This window comes from Microtus pennsylvanicus, chromosome 4 (genome assembly GCF_037038515.1).
Source record: "Microtus pennsylvanicus isolate mMicPen1 chromosome 4, mMicPen1.hap1, whole genome shotgun sequence".
NCBI lineage: Eukaryota > Metazoa > Chordata > Mammalia > Rodentia > Cricetidae > Microtus > Microtus pennsylvanicus.
Window position 1 is genome coordinate 36,648,434 of NC_134582.1, and position 18,469 is coordinate 36,666,902.

The window sequence follows — 18,469 nt, forward strand, 5'->3', positions numbered from 1 at the left end:
CCAACCTACTAGTTAACTATAGACACATCAGACAAGCAGGATGCAACCACGCCTGGCTTTCATAAGCAAATCTATATGTTAACTAACAGACATGTAAGCACTAAGTCACCAAAGGACCAAATCCCTAAGTGCAAAGTCGAATTCTAAAACTATACAACTCTTGAAAGAAAACAAAACCAGAACTTCCGAACCTTGGATGCAGCAATGATTCCTTGACTGTAACATCAAAGTCACAAGCAATAATAATAATAATAACAACAACAACAACAGAACAGACAAATTGGACTGCACAGAGCCTTTAACACTATGTTCATCAAAACACAAGCAATACAGTACAAACTCAACCCAAAGTCTGGGAGAATGTATTTACAATGTACACAGCTGAAAAAGGGCTAACATCCTTGATATATAAAGCATCCCTAAATACAATGACAAAGGAACAACCATTTTGATCTAAAACTGTCAAAGGACTTCAATAACCACGTCACCAAAGATATACTTACTAGTGGCTAGTAAGTGTATAAAAATGTTCAATATCATTACCTATTTCATGAAAATCTAACAATTAATTATCACCTCACACAAATTAGGATGGTTATTGCTAATTAAAACAAAATATATAACAACAATCAAAAGAGTAGCCCGCTGTTGACCATCAGTGGACTATAACACAGACCCCACTATGGAGAACAGTACTGCAGTTCCTAGGTAGCAATACTACAAAGGCGAGACCATCAGAGACGGAAGCTGTCCTGTAAGGCATGCTTTTACCCTTACTAAACACTGAGCTCTGACAAAAATCTGGGAAGCGGCTACTATGTCCAAACTTTCAGAAATTGAGCTTCCGTGAGACCAGCATCTCACGGGTCTCTGGACGTTGTGTTAATAAACCAGTGATGATTCCAAAGCCTCTGTTTTTTTCTTTAACTGTACACAAATGCTGTCGTCAGCCCACCTTGTCTTCTGTTACCTGTACTAACACAATGCTCATTGTTTTTAGCTAGAAGGAGGTAATCACTCCGCTCACATGGAAGACCAGAGAGGTGGTATGGTTTATTCAGGACATATAGCTGTTTACCAGTAAAGTTTAAGCCCTCTCTGAGAATACTTTACAATATTATTATTAACATGAAGAAAAAGAAACTTAATAATAATCTCCAGCCGTACCCTTTCAGTACAATAAATCAAATGTTCTAATTCTTCCAAAACACTTTAGGACTTTAATTTCTTAGGATTACTGACTTCAAGATTTGTTTTGGTACAAATTAATGAGAGGCTTTAATGGTCAAAAATGAAGAAATGCCAAGGGTGGTAAATGTTATTAATATAAATAAAGGTGAAGTCCTATTTCTCAAGCAGCAACGGGAAACCTCCAAGAGTGAGGAGCCGTGAAAAGCAGCCACTTCTGACACAGACCCATTAAGATAACTTGGCTAGCAGCAAGTGAATCTGAATAAACACACACACACATGCAGGCACATGTTTGCGCACACGCGTGTGGGCATACACACACGCACACACACACTAGAATTCTTCAATTTAGGCGATCACTACATCAATTGACTACACCCTCCCCACACCGGTCTTTACATTAACCTAGTACCTACACATTCCCTTTTTGTTTCACCAGGTCACAGAGGACGCCTATTTATCTGCAGGATTTTTACAAAAACATTCCTATCAAACAAAGCAGAATGCCTCAAGGTGGTTCTTTCATGCAAGCACATCAGCATTCTGGAGTATGGCTTTTTAAATTTTTAAGAGGTAAGAAACAAAAGGTTCCAAATATATAAATAAATAAAGAGGACAAAGGACTATAATATAGCTCACTCACTAATACAGCGGAGCAACAGAGCAGTCAAGTGAATTAACTCTGACGCTAAGATGTACACGCATGGATCCAATTGTAAACTGAAACAGAAATGAGACACTAGAAACTGCAGACAGTTCTACTCACCAGGCCTTGAACAGGTGTAAACCTAAGAATGGGCATGAAATAAAAAAATAAAAATCTGACTCTTCAGTGGTCAACCTATGCCAAAGTCTCATGTGTTTCGAGGGTCTCAAGCACGCCAAAGACGACTCTGGTGTTAAAAGCCACATGCGCACTCTTACATGCTTAACTAAGGAAATAGCAAAAACAACAGCATAGTGTGCCTGTGATAGCATTACCTAGGGAACAGCTCCTCTGAATGAGACAATCATCTTCTGGAAGTTGTCAATGGCTCGGGAGACATGGAACCTACATGCATTTCACTGACCTATATGCTCCAGCTAACCCTGTACTGTCTCTTCCGGTCCCCAGAATTCTCTGACTCTCCAGCACTGCAAGAACTCAATCATAGGAAGCCCTACCACAGTGGAGAGAACAACCCGGTCCTTTCTAAGGGCCATGGTCTCACTCCACCGCTGGCAAGTGGAAAAAAACTGCCTGTCCTCAAGGGAGTTTCAAGGCTATCATCAAAGTGTTTATGAGTGAGACAGCACCATAAAGAATGTAAGAATAGGATTTATTGAACGAATCAGGTATCTTACTTAAGACAGGAAACAAAGTAATCACCATGGAAGCACAGCAGCTACTTTATTAAATCATAAATTATTTTCAGTCCTTCTGGGAATGAAAGGCCCAGTATACGATCACACAGAACAACAGTTGGCACACAGCAACGGATGGACTAAGGCTGTCTGTCCATGTAAACCTGAGAGTGTCAGGCATAGAGGGTCCTGCTCCTGCACAGCCACAATCACCACCCTCAGCTGTTACCAGCCTCAGCCATTCTGAAAGAAAGAAGTGGCAGCGCTGGCAGCGTGGAGAAACAACGAGGTAGCTCAGGTGCCTGCAAATACGCAGGCACCATTAGTAAATCTGACGGCTCCTCAGCCTCAATGGCCCCAGTCTGCACTTACCAACCAGAGGCAACGAGTACACTTCTCCCTTTTCCTTCATTGAAAATTACACTAGAACACATCACTGATCTAACTTTATTTTACTTTGTCCCTTTTTTACAAATGTGTGTTTTAATATTTTACATTACGTGTGTATGTGTGAGTACATGCATGTGCATGCTGGTGCCCTTGGAGACCGGGGGCGTCAGACTCTCCTGGAACTGAAGTCACAGACAAGTGTGAGCACCTTGACATCGGTACTAGGAACTGAACCCTGGTTCCCAGCAAGAGCAGTGTGTGATCTTGACCAGAGCATCCTCATCCTCACAGCCCTGTGTGATCTAAACCAGAGCATCCTCATCCCCACAGCCCCGTGTGATCTTGACCAGAGCATCCTCATCCCCACATCCCTGTGTGATCTCGGCCAGAGCATCCTCATCCCCATAGCCCTGTGTGACATCGACCACAGCATCTTCATCCCCACAGCCCTGTGTGATCTTGACGAGAGCAACCTCATCCTCACAGCCCCGTTTGATCTCAACCAGAGCATCTTCATCCCCACAGCCCTGTATAATCTTGACTAAAGCACCCTCATCCCCACAGTCCTGTGTGACATCGACCACAGCATCTTCATCCCCACAGCTCTGTGTGATCTTGATCAGAGCACCCTCATCCCCACAGCCCTGTATAATCTTGACTAAAGCACCCTCATCCCCACAGTCCTGTGTGACATCGACCAGAGCACCCTCATCCCCACAGTCCTGTGTGACATCGACCAGAGCACCCTCATCCCCACCGCTCAGTACTTTCCCTTCTTCACTGTCTCTGCTGTCCTCACAGTCTTGGTGAGGTTTATTTCTTGACATAAATTTTCTTTCAACAAATGTCCATCTTTTATTTACTACTTTCTTGGTGTTTTAACCCCTCTCTCTAAAATACACAGGATCCAGTGATATTTTATCCATAACGAAATGTGCACCGTAAAAGAGAAGCATAAAGGCACTGTGCTGTGAAAACAGTCCTATTATTACATATCATTACTATGCAGAACTAAAGAGCCCGAGTGGGTGGCTATTATGTAGCTTTTGCATAACTGGAAGCACAATATCCTCTGGCAGAGCTTAGACATCTATAAATGTCCTTCCTATTCACCTGTCTGCAGCAAAAAGGCTCAATAAGACTGTTCTAGGTACATGCTTACATTTTTCATATTTTCTTGTACTTTAGAATCAAAAGAAATAAACGCACACAAAAGATTAAAAGTAGAAGGGAAAAAAAAACTCGACATTTAAATGGTGATGAAAATGTAACCACATTCACATTAGGCAAAGGAACACTTGGCTTTTACAAGACTGTACTGGAATGTGGGGAAGTGCGCAGCATCTACCCAAGTCTTCAAGGCTCTGAGACACATCAGGTGTGTGGCTGCAGGGAGGTGGTTGACATGCCACACACAGAGAGCAACAGCAAACCACGGGCAGACCAGATGAAATCTAGAACCATCAGATTTTAGATTTATAGAAGAAACAGCAGAGCCTAACATCCAACACCAGGCAATGAAGTAGGAACAGGAAGTTATCTCAGCGAGGCTTTAAGCAAAAGCAAACAGGAAGGCCTCAATAGACTTCACATAGCTGGAGCCATGGGGGAAATCTCTGTAAGAGAGATTGCCCAGTAAAAGATTTCAGGTAGAGAGAGCTGAAGCCCCTGCGCTTTTTACATACCCAAGGCACAGTGCCTCTCCTTTCTGCTTGCTAAGAGAGCAGCCACCCCAAGACTCTGCTGGCCCACACCGACTTCCCAAACACACAGGGCTATAGCGGTGAAGTACATGCTGTACAGCAGAGGGAAGTGAAGGCACGTGCATTTGGGAACAACCATGTCCTCTAGGAAAAACAAACCAGAGACTCCACAGTGTATACGGAGCTTGGAGAGAAACTAAAGGAAACACACTCAATGAAATCACAGACAAAACTTACCACAAATACAGAAAAGATGAGTCATACAAGTACAGTAGACACCTAGAACTCCACGTAGAATTAAATGGCCAGAAAACACCCCCTACGATATACTGTGATTAAAAGGACAAGAGTATAGGACATGGAAAGAAAACTTAGGGGTGGAAAGAAGATGGACCAACTCACAAAAGCAAGTTCTTCAAAAGCGCATCAAATCTTTCAGAAGAAATCATGAAAGACTGACTCATGGAAAACAGAAAAAATTCAAGCCCCATGAATAAATACTTGCTAACCAAAATTATTATATCCAACTAAGTTATCCTTTGAAAATGGTGAAGAAATAAAGATTATCTAGGACACACTAAAGGAATACTGGAGAAAATTCTAAGGGATCCTACCAACAGACAGAGAAGAAAGGATTCATCAGGCCTAAGCCATGCTCCCCAGTTCTTCTCTGTCACCGCTTTCATCCATTCCTTCAGACCCATCTCCTTTTCTTTGGGATTCCCTGCCTGACCAGCAGAACTCCACCAGGAGCTCCACAGCCACCATATCTGGCTAAGACCCAGGTAGGCTACTTGTATCATTCTCCTTGCCATGCTGGTCTCTCCAGACTGTTTTGACCTGCTGCACACGCCAGCCTGAGCCCCTCCCCCAGCCCACCTACATTCCCTTGGTGAAGACCTAGAGCCCACAGTCCCTCCAGTCCTTCTGCCATCCCTTTCAGCCATTGCTTCTAACCCATATCCATCCTCTGCGATCTGGATTGACTAACAGATTGACTCTCTTCCAAGGAGCCTACAGCTGATGGATACGCTTGGCTAGGATGGTCCCAGAATGGGCAACAGCAATGAAAGAATGGAGCACTCACCCAAAAAAGACCAAATACCTCAAATATCTTAACTCCATATGCATCCCAGTGCAGAAACATAAACACAAGAACAGCCAAGACAATATGCTTCCTCCTGAAGCCAGCAACCTTATTGCAATAGGCCCCGAGAAACACAATTTTGCTGAAGCATAAGACAAGGACTTCAAACCACCAATTATGAATATGTTCATGAAAACATAGTTGAATGAAACATGAAAATACTTCAAAACATGACAATAGAATTTAACAAATAGAATCTCTCTCTCTCCCTCTCTCTCTCTCTCTCTCTCTCTCTCTCTCTCTCTCTCTCTCACACACACACACACACACACACACACACACACATCACCACTACCACCAACATCAAGCCCACCAAACTGATATAAAATTACTAACAAAAAACCCAAGAAGCCAAACCAAAACCTCAGGGGTATACCTCATCAACAGGTTACAACACAAAAAAGAGAATTTAGGGTCTTGAAGATAAGTAGAAGAAACAGATAGTTCAAAGAAAACATTAAATCTAAAAAAACACCTAGGAATAAAAACTCCAGGAAACTGGGACACTGTGAAAAGACCAAATCTAAGAATAATAGGCATATAGGAAGGAGAGAAACCCAGGTAAAAGAACAAAAAAAAATTTAATAAAACTTTCCCATACCAAAGAAAGCATTATGCATCAAGGTACAAGAGGCAGACAGAACATAAATAGACAGGATCATGAAAGAAATGCTCCAGAACACATAGAACTGAAACACTTACTGTATAGAATAACAAAAGGTATTAACAGCTGCACAGAGAAAACAATAACAGACATGTTAACATGGATGGGGGAAAGCCCATGAGGTCTCAAACCTACACAAAGAACTCCAGGCAATTAAGGAATGCTGAGAGCAGAGAAATATACTCTTCCCCAGTAAGAGCACACCAACTGTTTAATCACACCAAGTGGTCATTCCTGAAAACATATACATATGAGTAACATTATATAGACTGAGTAGATTGTAGTCATGTATTTAGAAATAAATATGTGTATTATTTAACAAGAATTAATTTAAAAAGAGAACAAAAACTTGAAAGAGCACAGGGAGGGGTATTTGGCAGTGTCTGGAGGGAGGAAAAGAAAGGGGGAATGATATAACTATATTGTAATCTCAAAATATTTTAAAAAATTTTAAAGCTGCAAGGGAAAAAGCCAAAGTCACATATAATGGCAGATCCATTAAAATAACATATGACTTTTCAGAGGACTCTAAAAGCCAGAAGAACCTGGACTGACTTCTACAATACTCTGGAACAATCTTTGTATACTGTAAATATGCATTGCTCTCATTGTTAATAAAAAAAGCTAGCTGGGTGATAGCTAGACAGGATTTTCAGGACAGAGAGAATTCTGGAAAGAAGAAAAGGCAAAAATCAAAGATGTCACCAGCCAGATGGAAGAAGCAGGGCTTGCGAGAGCAGTAAAAGCCACAAGCAGGGGGCAACATATAGATTAATAGAAGTTGGTTAATTTAAGTTGTAAGAGCTAGTTAATAATAAGCCTGGACTATCAACTGAGCATTTATAATTAATATTATGACTATGAGTGGTTATTTGGGAAGCAACTGCTGAGACACAGAGAAACTTCAACTACACTACAAGCTCTGACAAACTACACATGCCAGAGTATTATACCCAGCAAAACTATCACTCACAATCTACAAAGAAAGAAAAACATTTCACAATAGAAACAACTTCAAACAATTTGAATTTACCAATACAGCTCTGCAGAAGGCACTAGAAGGAAAATTTCCATCTGAAGAGAAGGTTAACTATACCAAGTATACCCATGAGTACACACACACAAAAAAAAATTAATCAAGAGAACAGTTAATAAAAAGGAAAAGGGAGCCGGGCAGTGGTGGCGCACGCCTTTAATCCCAGCACTTTGGAGGCAGAGGCAGGCAGATCTCTGTGAGTTCGAGACCAGCCTGATCTACAAGAGCTAGTTCCAGGACAGGCTCCAAAACCACAGAGAAACCCTGTCTCGAAAAATAACAAAAAAAAAAGGAAAAGGGCACACAATAACAGGAATTAAAAATAAAACACAGCTCATTAATAACTCATTAATATTAGTATTATCTATTTCCAATTAAAAGACACAGACTTTAATAAACCAGATTATAAAACAGAATCCATCTTTCTGCTATATACAAGAAATATAGCTCATCCCCAAAAGTTAGAAAGCACTTTAGGGTAAAAGGATAGAAAAAGGTATTCCAAGCAACTAGATATATGTATTCCACCAAACTGGAAAGCCTAAGACAAATGGATGAATTTCTTGATATATATGACCTACCAAAGTTGAATAAGATAAAATGAACAATATAAAAAGACTCATATAGCCTAATGAAATTGAAGTGGCAATAAAAAAAATCTCCCAACCAAGAAAAGACCAGACCAGATGGATTCAGTACAGAATCCTATTAGATCCTCAAAGAATTAACATTGATATTCTTTAAATTGTTCTACAAAATAAAAACTTAAGGAACATGTCCTAATTATTTCTGAGTCCATGATTACCCTGATATCAAAGCCACACAAAGATCACCAAAAAGAATATAGAATAATATTCCTTATGAACAAAGAACAAACATTTTCAATAAAATACTTGCAAACTGTTATGGTAAAAATAAAATGCTGCAGTTCCCTGAGGGGCACAGCAGTGGGCCACGAGGGCCAGTGAGTCCCAGGCAGGGAGGCATGCAGCAGGTGAGAGACCTATTAGGCATGCCATGCAGATAAAGTGGGTATTTATTTAGTGTGTTATGGAGGGGAAAGGGAAGAAGGGAGAAGAGGAGAGAGAGAGAGAGAGAGAGAGAGAGAGAGAGAGAGAAACAGAGAGAGGGGGTGAAGGGGAGAAGCAGGGAGAAGGGAGCAAAGCAGAAGCAAACTCTTCGGGAGAGAGATGGGAAGGAAGGAATTCAGACTGGAAGTAGAAGGAAGATCTGCTTGCCTCAGAGGACAGGGGGAGGGAGGGAATGGGGCTTGTCTCTTAAAGGGGCAGGACAGACCATTACACAAACCAAATTCAAGAATACAATGAAACAGTTATCTACCATGATCTCTGGGTTTCATCCCAGGATTGCAGGGATGGATCGAAAACACACTGACACTTCACTGAGAAAATATATTTTAGATGCTTTTATCACACATACAAAAAAGCTACCTTTAGGAAGTAAAAGTCTCCCTAATTTGCTCATCTACAGGAATCAGTTATTTTGAATATTTATATTAACATAGTAGATAGTTTAACTTAAATATATATAATAAAAAAGCTTCCAGCAGGGATTAAAAATGAAAGGAGTTCTCTTTCACATTTGAATTGTGCCCCAATCACATAGATCATCTTGAGTGCATTATCAAGAATAAGAAAGTATCCTTTAATGTGATTTATGTTAATAAAAATGTGCTATAGGATACCTTAAAATACATTTAGGAAATTCTGACCCACATTAGAGAACATTTTAGGTACATCGAATTCAATCTATATTACATCACCTTTAAGGAGATCAAAGTATTTTAAATTGCCATAACAAGAGTTCAAGATTTGAGTAGCACATATTTTTTCCTTATTGAGACATCCATCCTCAATAAATCAGAATGTTTCTCCTTTAAGTAGCACACTCTGTTTTAAAGGCATAATGCAATGACATAATCTAATTCTTATATCCTTATACCAAGATTTGTTGTTGTTGTTTTTTTAAAAAGTAGGGTCTATTGAAATATCATTCATACAAAAACATACACTTGCTTTGCAGAACTGAATGAGTATCTCTCAACGACAAACTATTTAGCCGTCCTAACTGAATTCCAAAAAACAGGAAAAGGGAACCAGAGTCTACATAATCTTGAGAAGATAAAAAACACAATAAAACCCCAACATCTTTAGATATGTATACATATTACAGAATGGATCACTAAATCAGTAATAAAGGAAAATAACCCCATACCCACCAATCAACGCTGTAGGAAAATGGCCTGGCTTCTCATTTTAAATGTGCAGATTATTAGCTTCATGCCCCTGAAAATGGATTTAACCTCTCTGAACTTGCCTTTCTCCATCAAAGAATAACAGTCATGATGGGAAGAAAGCTTTGAAACACCAAAACCTAACAATATCTAGTGTCTAGGACAGAGCAAAGGAATAGAAGGGTGGGAGGTAGCTTGGCAGTCGAGCGGTAGAGCACAGGCCCAGCATGTTCTCAGCGCAGTTAGAAAAAACTAAACAGTAAAAGAGTAAAGTTCGTTTCTCTCTCTAAACAGAATGTACCAGTCAGACACCAGCATGAAAAGATCTATATCTTACTCAAAATCATAATTACTTATCCATAAATTCCTTTTGCACCCTAAGTACAGTACAGTTTAGCATTAAGAGAAATTAGAGTTTGCTGTGAAAGTCATTTTATCTTAGTTGTGGATAAAGAATGAAACACAATTTTAATATCTACATTAACAAAACAGAATTCTGTTGAGTAACAAACTGATAAGGAAATTAAATGTAGATTTTAAGTATTTTGGTGTCTTAGAATATTCAAAGCATTGATGATAATCAAAATTACCAGCACTTGTTAGAAATGACATTGTATTCTCTGCAATTTACTTTTTTAATTCCACAGACTATAATTAGCCTGGAAGTGGTTTAAACTATTACCCAACAGAGTCATTCATTTATCTTGGGGATTATTTTATTCCATTTGCTGGTAAAGAAATAAATGTAAGTGACAGAATGAAACAAAAAGTCAACAGTGCAGAAGGCTTTTTAATAAATTACATTTTGGCAAATGATCACAGGGCAAATTAACAAAAGCTGACTCATGCTGATCTCATTTATTTGTTCTATACATATCTGATTAATCGGCATTAATTCTGTTGATGGAAACAGGAGAACTCCATTGTTATATACAGATTAGAAACGTAAACACTTAGCATTTCCCACAACTACTTTGAATGTTATGTTAAATAACATTGTGAATGCCAGAATTGGTTAGGCAGGCAAAGTACTCTACTGCCCCCTAATGAAACAGACCAAGCAAAACCATAACAAAACAAGAAAACTTAAAGTGTCTGTGAACTAGAAAATCACCTTACTTTGCAGAACGCACTTGACAGGTACAAAGGGTATTAGCTGAAATTAACTAGCCTACAGATCGGTCCAAAAGCTACAACCATCCACTTTTCGTGATAAAATTAGTAGCAAAACAGGAAAGCCTTGAGACAGAAATATTCTTAGGGCAAAGATAACATGGCCAAACAATGTTATCTAGAATGAAAGCAAATGAAAACTCCGTTTCAAGCAACGGGTGCCTGAGCTGTAAGCTGACACCAGGAAAACCTGCTCCTTAGAGACTAGACTCTTGGGTAAACCGCACTGGGTGAACACTGTCCAGCTAGTCTCTCATCCTCTCGGGATCTCAATACACGTATATTTTCAGGGTAACTATGCTATTAAATACATATTTAAAAGAATTTCCACTTACAGCTTACTATTTTACATGAATGATTTTACAAGACGATAATTTTGTGCTGTGCAGCTCTTTCCATTATAACCTAGGTAATCCCAACTCCTAATATTCAACAGCAGCTCCTCCTTCGCTACGGTTTTCACAACCTGTTCCATGTCCTTGCTCTTTCACTTTGGCCTATCAAAAATTCCTAAATTCCCATCTCAGAACATAGGAAACTGAGAAAGAGATAGAGATAGAGATAGAGATAGAGATAGAGATAGAGAGAGAGAGAGAGAGAGAGAGAGAGAGAGAGAGAGAGAGAGGAAGGAAGGAAGAACAATACAGTCTGTGGTCTTTAATAACAGAAACATCCAACAGTTGCCACATGAAGCAGAAATAAAAGGATAAAATCATGATAACAGGAAAATGTAAACAAAAAAATCCAACTCAAGGCAGAACCCAGCAGTTAGCTGAGCAGGCGATGCAGCTGTCAACTGTTCCTTGAGGCCAGAATCGCTTGGACCCAGCATGCTCCTGCCCAGGTTGACAGTGGTTTTACATTTCATTGTGTGTCTACTGTCTAGGAAACATTAGCTGGGTCAAGTCCACATGGTGCCATAGGAGGGGGCAAGATAAGAAATGACTCAATCTGCACACAGGATAAAGAGCTCTCAGCCCTCACAGTGGGTGATGCTCTCCTTGCTCTTCTCCTGTGAAAGACAGTGGAGCTAGCTTTGCACACTACAAGGCTAACCAATGCTCATATGTAATAAGGTGCAATCAAAATTTCTAAAGAGAAACACGTGGAAAATGTAAATATACTTGAACCCATATCACAAATTATCTAGTTTCACATCTGTATTGGCTTTCTAGGCAATATGAATTTTAAAAAAGACTGTCTTGCTGAAGTGTTATTGCTTCATTCGCACCCCTCACAATGAAATGGACACAGACACAGAGGCATGACTTTATAGCCGTATGTAATGGAGCGGGGAGGCCTTGGGCACCTCAAAGAGAAGCACTATGAAATCCTTGGTGCCGAAAGTATCTAATATTTGCTGAAAATAATATCTCTTAGCTCATATAGTGCTGTAGCTCTGTAGCTACCTGGAGTTAATATACAGTAGTCACTAAGAGATCAAACAGAGACAGCACAGGGCTACTTAAACATGCCATGGTGAGCCCCAGTCTACTCCAATGCCTTCCAAACCACTCCGCCAAACCTAAAGAAACACCTTCCTTGGTTTACAGAAGGGAAAGGGACTTCCTAGGCTGTTCTTTTGCTCTTGAATTCCCAGTAAGCATAAATATTAAAAGTATATCGAGAAAAAAAGAGAGAGAGAAAGATGACAGAAAGAGAAAAGTAAATGACAGTAACTACATTAGCAAATCAATTTAGCAAGAGCTTTGGCCTGAAGCAAATGGATTGACTGATTGACTGACTGACTGATTGATTTTAGCTCCCTACATTGTACTGATGATGGTGATGATGATAACAGCCAGTACTGATAATTTACCACATTGGAGTAAGTACTTTATACACAGCAGACATGCAATCCTCACAGATACAAACCCTATTGCATCAAACACTATAAGATACACATACATGCTACAGGAAATAAAGTCTTACAAAGATTAGGTACCATGACACAATTATGTCATTACTAAGGTTAAGTTTGTATCATTTTCCAGTGAAATGATTGAAAGGAAATTATTTTGGAACATTGTATGAAACTAATACATTATATATGACTTAAATCATATTAATATTTTCTGGTTATATATCCTGGGCTAGCTACTGGTCCAGTTCTTTAAAAAGACACAAATGCCTATGATATAATACCTAATTGTGAGCAGGCTATCAAAGTGCATTCTATCCCATTATAAAGATAGCTACAGGAAGAACACATCAGTCACTATAACCTTTGCATCCTCAGATGCCCACAGCACCCTATGCCCAGCTCCATTCAAACATCTCAAAATAACACAAAGTCTCATCTATTGTGTGTGGGGGTTACTCTCCTTTTCTTTCTTAAAAGGGTAATTACAATATAAAACATAATAGGTAGTTCTCATTATATCTGAAACATATTTCTCTTCATGCCACAGTAGGGAACCTTTCATGACACTTCTTTCACCTTTGATAATGATGTTCAGTTTGTTGTAAAGTTGATACTAAAGGAGGAGGTGCCCTCTGATGTAAGCTAATGCAAAAATCTATCTTGCGAGAGTTAGGACCGAAACACAAAAACATACTATTCCCAAAATGTAATTCAGATTATCCAACCATCCCAGGCACTGGCTGGACAACAGCAAATGTCCTTCTCTCTTTATGCACACAGCTTACAGTTTAAAACATACATACACACACAGAGAGAGGGGGGCACCAAAACCAGTAATTTCATAACGACTCCATTAAATTTTTATGTCACACAAATGAAAAGACATTATAAAATGGTCTATAAGAGAAGCACATTGCAAGCTAAGCTGTTGTAGCTGATTTACACTTACGTTTTTAAAGCCAGACTCCTCTATCAATGAGGAAAGGACCTACCAAACATTTCACCAGGGCACAGTTTCTCACCTTGGAGTCCTCCTGGCTCACTCCCAGTTGTAGCATGGCCTGAGGAGACTGCAGTTTTGCTTGGGTCGAGTGAGCCATTTGCAGGTTGAGCTGCCATCCCACCGTCTCAAGCTACAAAAGACAAGGGAGGAGTGGGTTCAGATGGCACAGAAGAACACAGTCAACTTTAAGCACGTTTCTACTCTGTAGGAATCAACACAAATAGCCTAGGCTTAATGGGAAGTCAATTTCAGGCTCCTTTAACCTGAGATCTCGGTAAACTCTCCCTCTAGACACAGTAGATCAGCCTCGTCATGCCTGTCAAATCCAACAGTAAAGGGGTCTCTAAACAGACTATTCTAAAAAATAAGAATGCTAAGCAATCATGTATATATAAAGAGTCAACGGTGGGTTGTTTGGGAGGGGCAGGAGTGAACACAGGATATTTCTCAAGCCCATTATGTAGTGCAGAAGTATACATATAGGCATTATGGAGCCCTTCAACTCCTGATCTTCCTGCCCTGCCTCCCAAGTACTGTAATTACTAACATGTGGCACCACATCCAGATGGTTTTTAAAACCTACTGTCATTTTAAGATATCATTTTTTAAATGTGCATTTAAAAACATACAAATTTCAACTAGTAAATAACATATTTTGGTGAAAATCCTTTACTGACTTCCTACTATCTTTAAACACTCTGTGTGGATGGAGCACAAACAAGGCTTTCTTTCCCTTGTCCCACCTGCCTTCCGTTCCTCCTTTCTATTTAGAAGGAAACTTAAACACCCAGACAGGAGGTTCACACCATGAGGCACAGTCAGTAAACAGAGCCAGGCAAGAAACTGCTGATGTACCAGCTAGCCTGTGGTACCAGAGAGGTCCTTACACTTTCCAACGTCCATTATCTTACTATGGTTCCCAATTATGGTAGAAGCTAATCACTTCCTTTGAATTTAAAAACAGAGAACGAGTTTATCGGGAAAGACAGAATTAGGAGAGGAGAACTACGGCACTTTAAGTTCCCTTTGGAACATCACACAGCAGAAACAGCTTTATGAGACAGTGTGGCCACGTGGTTTTAGATTCAGTTCCCTAAAAGATTTCAGGTTCCAAGCCTTGCGAAGTGCAGTGGTGTCAGGTCTCTGACAACACAGCCTTCGAGAGGATTCAGTTAAGCCACCTTTGCTCCAAGGGGCCTGAAAATCAGCCTCACAGTGCTTATGGGACCGGAATACTAATTACTTGACTTGAAAGACCACTGAACAGACACAGCAGTGACGCAAAGCCAAGCTGGAAAGAGAGCAATGAAAGTACCACCAACGTGGGAGAGAGCAAAAAGAGAAAACAGAGACTCACTTTTGCTTCTCCCGGGTCCTTCAGAGGTATAGAGAGTGAACTCCATTTAAAGGTGTCCAGGATCCTTAACATGCTGATCGCTAACATTAACTGGATGAGTCTCTACCACGGTGTCTAATATGAGCCCTTCTCTGTTTCCATCAGTCTCCAGAACAGACCTCCAAAAAAACGTCAACACACCGGGTCCTCAGGAAAAGCACTTCCAGGTACTCATGTGAACCTGTGAGCATTTTTGACCTGACCCCATCCATGCCAGAGCTTAACGCATAGCTGGGTGCTGCCTACCACTGGTGTGAAAGAACCAGACAGAGCACTGAGCTTGTATATCCTGCTTTGGTTCACATGTAAGCCATTGCTCCCTCAGCCCTGGCTAAGACAGGGTCTTAAGATCTTGATTTCCTCAATCTACCTGAACCATCTGCTTATCCACCTCCTTAATGGGTAGCAAAACAGAAAATGTGCGTTATAGTGTTTGTGACGTTTTAAAGCATTATAAATACAAGCCATTTTAGTCACCTAGCTTTTCTGTGTCCCTTATGTAGTCTTCAGTGCAGACAGCCATGACCCATCTCTTTACAAACCGCCACAGATTGTCGACATGACCCATCTCTTTACAAACCGCCACAGATTGTCGCCAACTGAATCCCTACCTTTATTTTAATCTCAAGATCCCATTTTCCTTCTTCAAAGACTCATTAACTATGCTACAAAACTAAAAAAAAAAAAGTTCTAAGTCTGGTACTCAAATTTTATCAAGAAACACACTTTGAGCCTAGAATCAGAGCCAGTGAAAGAGATACGTCCTGGCCCCTGAAACCAGAGCCAATTCTGCCCATGAGCAGGTAAACTAACGAATCCCTGAGCAGAAAAACTAATGAATCCCTGAGCAAAAAATCTCCTTGGGAAACAATGACCCTAAGAAGCCCCATTTAAGTCCCCTGCCAGTTCAGTTGCTGGTTGTCCCCTCCCACTCTGGCAGAGGCAGGCACTCTCCTGGACTCCTCCTTCCCAAATAAATCTCTTTCTTAAACGAGTTTTGGGTGAATATCTTCTTTTGCTAGTGCAGAAGAGGGACTGACTTAAGTGAGAGTCATCGGTGACATTACACAGAAACAGAGAATGAGTTAGGGATGTGAAGTGATTCAGTAGGAAGAGTAATTGCCTTAGCAGCACAAGGCCCTGGGTTCCCCAGCAAGTCCTTAACCCAGTGTGGGAGCACATTCCTGGAATCTCAGTACCCAGGGGTAAAAGCAGGAGGCCCAAAGGTTCAAGACATCTTCAAATACTCAATGAGAGTTTGACACTAGGCTGGGCTAAAGATCCTGTCTCAAAAACAGAAAGTGTATCTGAGTAGTGCACAGCTAGCAACGAAAATGTCAAAGTATCCACTCCCATTGCTTCCATGTTACAGAGGGGGAAAATTCATGGGGGAAAGCTTTCTCCATTTAACCCAAGAGGTCAAAATTAACACGACCCCAAACTAGAAAATGGTTATCAAGAACCTAAAGTTTATGTATTGTGATGGCTACAAGATCACTTTTATAATAGACTAATAATAAATTCACGGCCATAACTAGATCACATAAAACTAGACTATCCTACAAAATAAATTGTATGTAGATATCAAAAACACAAATGTCTAAAAAGAAAAACCAAAAGACAGAACTCCTTATGTTGCTTGGAAGATGTTATTTGCAAGGTCTGAAACAAGCATTGGCGATACAAATATGAGCAAGAGCTGTTTCTCTCTGACTAGGTAAGAGTCTTATGGTACACTAATTAGTCCTCTGAGACCCATAACGAGAAGCCAATATAGCTGTCATCAATATTTTAATTACAAGGAACATAACAAAATTTAGTGTAGAATTCTGCCTTATATTAGCCAAGTTTTATTACCTCTGCTCAAAACAAAGCTCTGTCCTGTGTACAGTCTGCAGTTGTTCATTAAAAGGCTCAGGAATTTTGCTGTAGTACTTATATTCTAGTTTAAAACTCAGGGTCGGTATTAGCTTGCTTCCTGTGCTGTGGTGAAGACACTAAGACCACAAACAACTCGGGGAGGAAAGGGTTTATTTCAGCTGCATTACAGTTCCCGGTCCATCATCTAGGGACGTCAGGGCAAGAAGTCGAGGTAGGATACTGGAGGCAGGAACTAAAGCAGAGGCCATGGAGGAGTGTGCTCCTTACTGCTTTGCTCCTCGTGACTTGTTCAGTCTGCTTTCTCATACAACCTAGGAGCACCAGTCCAGGAGTAATCACCATATAAATCATTAATCAAGAAAATGGCTCAAAGATTTGCCTACAGGTCAATCTGATGGAGGCAGTTTCTCAATTGAGGTTCCCTTTTCCCATTTGACTCTAGTTTGTATCGAGTCGACAAAAACCTATCCCACACAGGGTCTTTGTATCTTCATGTCATGGGTTTAAATGCCAGCAAAATAATGGTAAACACTTGGAGAATAAACCAATAATATTTTTAAATGTGTTTGAAACTCATCCCTCCTACATACATTGCTCCTTACTTGGAAATGTTACTAATTAGTTGATAAATGACTTTCTTCTCTCTCCTATGTCGATGTAGAAAGTTCAATGAAATATTAATTTATAATTACTCTACAAAACACAAATCTGAATGTGGTTCAAATTAACAAAACTGGCTATAATATTAACCCTATAAAGCCAAAAACTAATAACCACGTCTGGAGAGATGGCACCTGCCAGGTAAGCATGGCAGTTAGATCCCTGACACCCGTGTAAAACACAGGCCATGAGCAGAGACAGGCAGAGCCCTGGAGCTCACTGGCCAGCAGGCCAGTCAACCAGTGAGCTATGGACTCAGTAAAAGACCTTATCCCAAAACAGGAGGTACGGAGCGATAACGGAAGACACCTGATCACCAAGTATCAGATTCTGGCCTCTACAGTTCTCTCTCTCTCTCTCCCTCCCTCGCCGCTCCTTTCCTCTGTCTTTCTTCTTTCTCTCCCTCTTCCTTCTCTGGTAAACAAATTAGTTACCAGATACATTTTATAACAGTATTAATTTTTTGGATGGGAGAAAAGCATACCACACAGCTAGCATGCAAAATAAGGCTGCATGGGCTATATTAATATCAGACAATGCACACTTCAAGCCAAACGATGTACTTCAAGGTCATTTACTAAAAAGAAAACCCGTAGTAATAGGGAGCAATCACACAGGAGAGCACAACCTTCGTGCTGGCTCAGAGGCTGTCTGGGTCTCCTGATCCTTTTCTCAATGAGGGAAAGATGAAGATAAAAGGCAGGAATTACGATTTTCCTGGGCCCAGATTTTAAAGAAATACTCATTATTTTCTTCAATACTA

The 18,469-nt window shown here is 40.3% G+C and overlaps 1 protein-coding gene across 3 annotated transcripts in view; it reads right to left on the bottom strand.

The window, feature by feature from the left end:
* The window catches only part of Commd10 (COMM domain containing 10), a 125,563-nt gene that overhangs the window by 77,906 nt on the left and 29,188 nt on the right, over positions 1 to 18,469 (bottom strand). For all 3 annotated transcript variants that reach the window (XM_075968699.1, XM_075968697.1, XM_075968698.1), the window contains one exon: positions 13,789 to 13,899. In XM_075968699.1, coding sequence (XP_075824814.1) covers positions 13,789 to 13,899 — 111 coding nt within the window. The remainder of the gene's footprint in view (positions 1 to 13,788; positions 13,900 to 18,469) is intronic.